This window comes from Lycium barbarum, chromosome 8 (assembly GCF_019175385.1).
Source record: "Lycium barbarum isolate Lr01 chromosome 8, ASM1917538v2, whole genome shotgun sequence".
Classification (NCBI taxonomy): Eukaryota; Viridiplantae; Streptophyta; class Magnoliopsida; order Solanales; family Solanaceae; genus Lycium; species Lycium barbarum.
The window spans coordinates 118172422-118179963 of NC_083344.1; the positions used below are offsets into that span (position 1 = coordinate 118172422).

At 34.4% G+C, this 7542-nt stretch overlaps 1 protein-coding gene across 1 annotated transcript; it reads right to left on the minus strand.

Annotated features, from left to right (window-relative positions):
* Positions 1–2597: 2597 nt before the first annotated feature.
* On the minus strand, positions 2598–7334 carry LOC132605343 (threonine dehydratase 1 biosynthetic, chloroplastic-like). The gene is made up of 5 exons (XM_060318522.1): positions 6836–7334; positions 6280–6459; positions 3762–4238; positions 2778–3366; positions 2598–2690 (listed from the first exon to the last, which is right to left on the minus strand). Exons 1-4 carry the CDS (start codon positions 7196–7198, stop codon positions 3202–3204), a joined length of 1185 nt encoding a protein of 394 aa, XP_060174505.1. The 5' UTR covers positions 7199–7334; the 3' UTR covers positions 2598–2690; positions 2778–3201.
* Between the last annotated feature and the right edge of the window lie 208 nt (positions 7335–7542).

The following is a 7542-nucleotide window of genomic DNA, read 5'->3' on the forward strand; positions in this document are numbered from 1 at the left end:
ACTCTCGGTATTTTAATACGGTACTCATGTTATATTATGAGTTCATAATTTCAAAAGTATAATAATAAGTTTAATGTTGGAATCTAGATTAAATTTGTCAAATTTAAATTGTGAATTCGATCTGTACGTTGCCTTTCATACCCAATTCCATTAGGACCACTTGCTTTTCTTTTTTAATTGTGGTTACCCATAGCTACTAGGACTAGTCGTTATTAGTACAAGATGTCTTCCATGTTCTTTTCACTCCTCTGGTCTTGTCAATCACTAGCTCACTTGACCCATCAAACTTAGAGATAGATTCAAAATTTAAATTCTAGTGATTTAAGTTATAAATTTTAGTATTAAACTCATTGTATTCTTAAAATCATGAGCCAAACTTATTTTTATTTTCATTATAGTGAATTTTTACACATATATTTAAGTCTTAATTAAAAGTATCGCGTTCAGATGAATCTGGCCTAAATACTGCATCCGCCCCTGATTTATTTAGGATTAAAATGAAGCAGCCAATGAGTAAGGGAGCTTATTCTTTCCCAGCCTACGACACCACAAGTTGCATTGTACCCCAACGTGGATGCCCAAACACCATTCCATATTCCAACCCCAAGAGTGAGACTGATGATCAACTTGACATCTGATCACAAGTGCAGATTCGAAATTTGAGTGGAAAGTTTCATTTGACTCATCATTCTTTTTGTGACACTCCGTACTGGACGGTACAAGTATATGCTACTTCCCTTGTCTTAAATTATGTGATTTTTTCACTTGTCGGGAGTTAATTTGACTTATATATCTTCAAAGATATTAGATTAAATCAACAATAATTTAAAATGAAAACTTTAGATATTTTAAATTATATGAAGAGAGTGCTATAAGTTGCATTGATATACTTTGTAATATTGGTCAAAATCGACATAGTTTGAATCTCAAGAAGCTAAAAGTGTTACCCAATTAATTGAAACGGAGGAACTATTTCTTTTAACTTTTCTCTGTATTTATTGTAGAATTTTCAGCTTCTGGCTATTGGGACTGGGACAAAACACTAGTAAGTTTTGTGTTTATAAATTCTGACTTCTAAAAGAGACAGCTTACTGTGATGTAAACAAATTATTCATATATAATTAGTAAATTTTGTAATAAGGGTTCTGCCCAAAGTAGAGAACGCTCTAGTCTGCCTCTCGCTCTAGATACTCTTTGACACTAAAAGAGTACTGCAATGAATGGATAGAAGACATCCTAACATACCTCCACGAAGTCACTTATTTTAATTTTAAGTAAGTATGACGTACTGCATATTAGTAATTCATAATTTAGCTTCTAATAAGACACTGCTACATGCCTTAGCTTTTTTTTTCTTCAAATTAATTGTGTATTTATGTTAAAAAAAAAATCATTCAACATGTACACATGTTAAATTTAGAACTCAGTTATTAACATTTGGAGTCGTCCTTCAAAAATTCAAAATTCATAAAGTTGAAATCATGACTCCGCCTCTAAAACAACCTATGCTTTCATCCAAAAAAATTCACAAATTAAGGGGCTGTAACGACAGTAATTAGTGATCTCGTACTACTAAACGGATCCATTCACTACTCAGTATGCTCAACATATAGAAATCACCAAGCAACTCCATAACTAAATAAAGTAAATCATAAGTTCATAACATGAACTGTTCAACTTAAATATAATACCAAGCGCATAAGAAGATTCAGAATCTATTGTGAAGCTATGCTGCTCAAACTTTCTAAAATGATGTTGCATCCGTATTAATGAACCCTTCAAAATTCCATAACTTTTGAAGAATACGATACACATGCATCTGTCATATTTTTGAAAAGTTCAAACAACATAGCTATAGCTGTGAAATTCAAGGAGTATATTATAGAACAAACAATTATACATCCCGTCAATAGTTCAACATCAAGAAAACAAAACAAATTGAATCGAAAACCTTTGTTATACACAGATTGAGGTAACAAGTAGCCTGTAGAATAGTTTGAGGTATACACAAATTGGATCGAAACCCTTTGTTATAAATTAGGGCCAAATAGCCTAATTGACCCTTATAATTGTAGTGTTTCGACATCAATATAATATTGTATGCCTAATTTATTTATTTACCGTGATCTTTCATTCATGACCTTCTCGGGGAAAGTGAATCGACAAAGAATCTCATTGTGAAGATTTGACCTGCCACCCATCTGAACGATTGTTAGCAAGTGGGGAAAAAGATAGATTATAGCATATGAGCCATCAATACAATACCTAACGAAAACTCTATATTTCACAAAATTAAGTAGAATGAAATCCCAAAAGGCTTTTCACCACAGAGAAACAAATACTTGGCTCTTTGCTAATGTACTCAAACAGTTAAGAATGAGACACTGCTATTCTCTCTACTGATTGAGAAAACAAATTCTGAAATTCGTTGATATAAGTACTTTCTTGATTCATAAAATAATTATATAAGTAACAATTCCATTTGAATGATTTGATGAATTCAGGATGTTACAAATGTGCAGATGCACGCACATGAAAAGATATATTCTTGTGAACAAAGATTGAAATCTGTTAAAATGAGTCAATGTCTCGTCAAAAGATCAAGAACCTTGCCTGTAAAGTACTAGAGCTTTTTCTTTGCTAGAATTATATCTGTACTTGAATCCAGTAAACTTCATCCTTGGTCTGACCTGTGATACAAGTCAATTTTTCACATTTGTCAGAAAGACTTTAAAAGATATAGTGATCAAAATGGCATATTAAGTGCTCTAAGTGACCTGTTTACAGAACTGATTAAAATTTCCCGGCTCTTCTGGCATAAAAGTAGATAGCACAGCTTGGCACTTTCTACCAACATCTGCAAGTTCGCTAACAGAAACAGAGGTTCAGTAATGGATAAATAGATAGAAGTTATACTGATATTATTAATGATAGAGAGACACACACAAGCATCTCGTATCTCTTAGAACAATCTGTCACAGTAGATGATTACAACACAACTTTCCACTACTAAGATGCATATTTAGATAATAGGATGACCCATTACTATTTAACAACATTTAAAACATACAACTTCTGCTAACTATAAGAAACTGCCTAACAGAATATTCATTAACTTATAAGAAAGTGCTCAATCCTCCACTTCATCTAGATTTTGTTGCTTCGTCCTCCTTGAATTAAGTATAGAATATACATAGCTTATCATTCGTTTATCAATCTTAGACTGTCAAAGTTCATATTGGCTCCACTTGTTATTGCTACTACATTTTCATCCTTGAGGCCATAGTACTTGCAGTATGCTTCAGCTCCTGCAAGAGCAAGTGCACCTGCAGGCTCTAATATGCTCCTTTTTTCTTCAAACATGTCCTATTCAAGAAAGCAAGCTACTGTCAAAGCTAATAAACTAAAATTCAGATAAGAAGCTAATTTTCTATACTTCTAGTTTATTTTGAAAATGGTCTATTGTGTGACGAGATAATTGAGGTATAGGTTTTGTGCTTTTGTCATATATAACAGAACAGGCCTGCAATAAAGGAAGAGAAATTGATGTTCAACTTTACAACACACTCAATTAAGAACCCTTTTATATAAAGAGAGATATTAACCAAAATTGCAATAGTCACTCTAATTCTAGGGAGATTGGTGGTGCTTGAAAGTGCATAAATTAAAGGTATGGAAAGATTTTCGTTTTAAAAAATATTAGTGGCAAAAAGTAAGCAGATAAAATCAGAGTTGTTGCAAGCCAAAAGTTAGCTGCTAACCTTTATCGATGCACATAAAGCATCGCGATCAACTAGGACCACCCCGTCTATGAGTTCCTTACAGAGACGAAAAGTTTCTTCACCAACCACTCTAACAGCTACACCATCTGCAAAGTTTCCAACTTGGTCCAGCATTACTCTCTGACCATAGTGTAACGACATTGCCATTGCATTTGCATCAAATGGCTCAACTCCAATAATCTTTATATCAGGGGCAACCCTTTTCATATAGGCAGCAATACCAGCTATAAGACCCCCTCCACCAACAGGCACAAATATCGCGTGAATTTTATCTTTGAGTTGGCGATTGATCTCCATACCGATAGTACCTTGCCCTGCTATCACATCCGGATGATCGAAAGGAGGGATGAACGTACGGCCTTCCTCTGCAGCCCTCTTTTTCGCATATGCTTGTGCTTCATCATACGCGTCTCCCACAAGAACAACATTACCACCCAATCTCTTTACTGATTTCCACTGCTCATATGGTAAAAGGAAACAAAAAAGAAAAATTACAGAGTTTAGAATGGAAAATGAGCTTAGATTGCTCGGATCCAGGGGAGCACAAAGGGGTTCATCCGAACATACATTGCTCGGACTCTCCAATATAATGTCGCACCTGTGCCAAATCCTCCACGAGTTCACTATTTTTGGAGGATCCAACAGTTGGAGTTCAAAAAATTCTTTTGTAACGCAAAGAATAAAGAAATCCTTGTGGCAAGGCCGGCTCCAGGGCCAAGCGAGCGAAGCGGCCACTTTAGACTCCAGAAAAGTTTAGGCCCCAAAATTACCTTACATCATTAAGATATAATTATTTTTATTTTTAATAACTGTTATTATAGATGAAAATTACTATTATTAACGATTTTTAACGAAGAATGATTTCCATTTGGGCGGTTGCATAGATGATCTTTTTAGGCCACTTTTTAAATTATGTCCATTGATTTAGTGGTTAAATTTGTCTAAAAGAAATTCATACAATTAATTTTCAATTTGTCCCTTTCTTGTTAAGCGAATGGTCCTCTTTCTATTTTTCTTGCAATTGAAATGTCTTTTAAATGACGGTCTAAAGATTCCTTTTGAGCATATTAAAAATCTTATGAGAAAATATTAGATCACGATTTAATTTTTTTTAATATATTGCAAAACGACGATAGTTTAATGTTTTGTTTGCACAATTGAGCTATATGTGGACAAACATATGACTTGAAGATAACATGTCCTAAAGGGTATTTTTCGGAGGATATATTTGCATAACTTTTAAGAATAGGAACAAAATTTAAATAGTGACTTAAATAAGAGATTTTTGCATAAATTAACCACTACTTTTAAAGACAAAATTAGCACAATCCTTAACAAGTGATCGAATTTAAAAAGCGATTCAGGAAAGGTCATACAATGCCAATAATCCAATGCAAGCTTGTCCATAGTATCTAAAAAATTATCTGAAATTCATCCATACTACTTTTTAACTTTATGTATCTACTTTTGATCCAAAATTTTCACTTCTCATTTTTTTCTTCAGAAATGTATATATCATTTTTTGTTATTTATGAGAATTTAATATGTCAACTGAAAATATAAACATAATTATTCAAAACTCAAAATATATAAGAAAAAATTAATTAATTACGTTGAATCCTAAAAATCTATGAAAATAAACTTCAAATAAATGTAAAGCCTCTTATTGAAATTTCGCTTTTGGTCACAAAAACTATTGAGCCGCCCCCGCCTTGTGGGTTCCTTTTCTCTCTTTATTCTTGTGGGTCCTTTTTCAGTCTCACTTCCTTGTCTTTTGTGAAAGGCAAAGTGTCTCTCATTGATTAGGGAAAGAACTTTTTTCCTCCTTGTATTGAGTTGTCTTCTATTGGGATTGTAAAAAACTAGTAAAAGGGAATAGCCTAGCGCACATGAGAAATGGGCTGGCAATGCAAAACGGGTCGATTTGCCCTCCCACCCTGCGCGTGAGATATACGTGAGGCCTTGCAAAAATTATTCTCTCTTTGGAATAACTCTTGCAATCTCCTATATAAGTAGCATCACTGGTGAACATAAGATACACCAAAAATTAATTCTCCTTCTCTTTTCCTCTTAAGTTATTTTATGGCCAATTGATTTTGTGTAATTGCAAACTTTCGGTCACAAGTGCACTTGTGGAACAATGGGCAGCGACCGGCTACAACGGTTTGCGTCCTTGTCGAGTTGAAATCGCTTTTAAGATAGTGGCTTGTCACAACACAGTTTGTTTTGTTACATAATTTGGTATTGTTTTCATTTGTTCTTAATCAATATTTCATTAATTTTCTTACACCAACACACATCCGACATCATTTTTGAAAAGTCCAAGAAACATATATTTGAACTCCCTTCTCCAGGAAATTAAACTAAATTATTTTTATGTATGTATAGTAAATGTTGAATCCCCTTAGCTTCTTCGAGTGTTTACTTATTTATATTTTGAATCTTATTAGTGAAAATCCTAACTCGATCAAACTCAAAAGTGTAACAAAATCCTAACCTTAATCTCAGGTGTAGTAACAGGCATGACAATGACAGCACTGTAGCCAAGTCTGTGAGAAGCTAATGCAACACCTTGAGCATGATTCCCAGCTGATGAGCAAATGACCCCTCTTTTCAGCTGCTCCTCTGAGAGATTGGCCATCATATTGTAAGCTCCTCTAAGCTTGAATGAGAACACCTGCAAAGAGTATATGAACATTGATTTTACTGACGGCTAATCTCCAATGCAGAACATCACGTTTACATTAAATTCATAATGTAAACGTGAGAATGAGAAAAACAGATGTGATATTTAGCTACGAAATTATTAACTAGGCCACAATTTTCGTCACTAATTGTTCATTTTTTGTGACAATAATTACATTTCGTGTTCAAATACATGAGCCACATAGGATGAAACACAAAATTTCGTAGCAAAAGTTTTGTCCACTAAAGTTTCTCAATAATGGCGCAATTTATTAACATTAGCCAAAAATTTATTGAGTGACGAAATATGATTTTTAAGTGATAAAATAATTCGTCACTAACAATCAAATTTGTTGTAGTGAACTTACGGGTTGAAGATCTTCTCGTTTGAGCCAGACGTTAATCCCGAGCTTCTCTGAAAGCTTCGGCGCAAGCTGTAATGGGGATTCGCATGCCACATCATACACTCTCGTACTCAAAATGTCGATCAGATACTGGAATCCAGTATCATCCCCATTACCGCCTACCGGATAATTTGGTATCAAGTAACCGGGTTGGCACCGTAACGAGCTCGGAGACACTACCGGCAATGGCGCCATTGAGTAAGTTTTGCTGTTGTTGACGATTTTAACGGTGTCGCTGCAGGTAATGGCGGTGGTTCTCGCTGGGAAATTGGGGCGGGAAAAAAGTGAGGTTGCAGTTGCATGGGCGAAAATAGTAAGACTTGCCATATTGAACTATGCGCAAGCAATGGATTATATATGGATGTGCGTTTCCACTTCCACTTATATAAGTGAGGGAAAATGAGAATTCAAAGTGTGCTACCTAATTAATGACAACTGTCAAGTTCGAGCCGGTAGCAACTAGAAGGTGTACATGAGTCGATTTGGTTCCATTTTTATCAAAATCAAACATAAAATTTAAACCAACTATATGATCAGTTTGGTTTGGCTGGACGTTTGTTAGGGATATATATAGTTGATATACCCTAGATCCATTCTCATATATAATGATTTGAACATATCTTGTGGACGTTATTCAATATATATATATGGAATCCCAAATTCTTTTATCC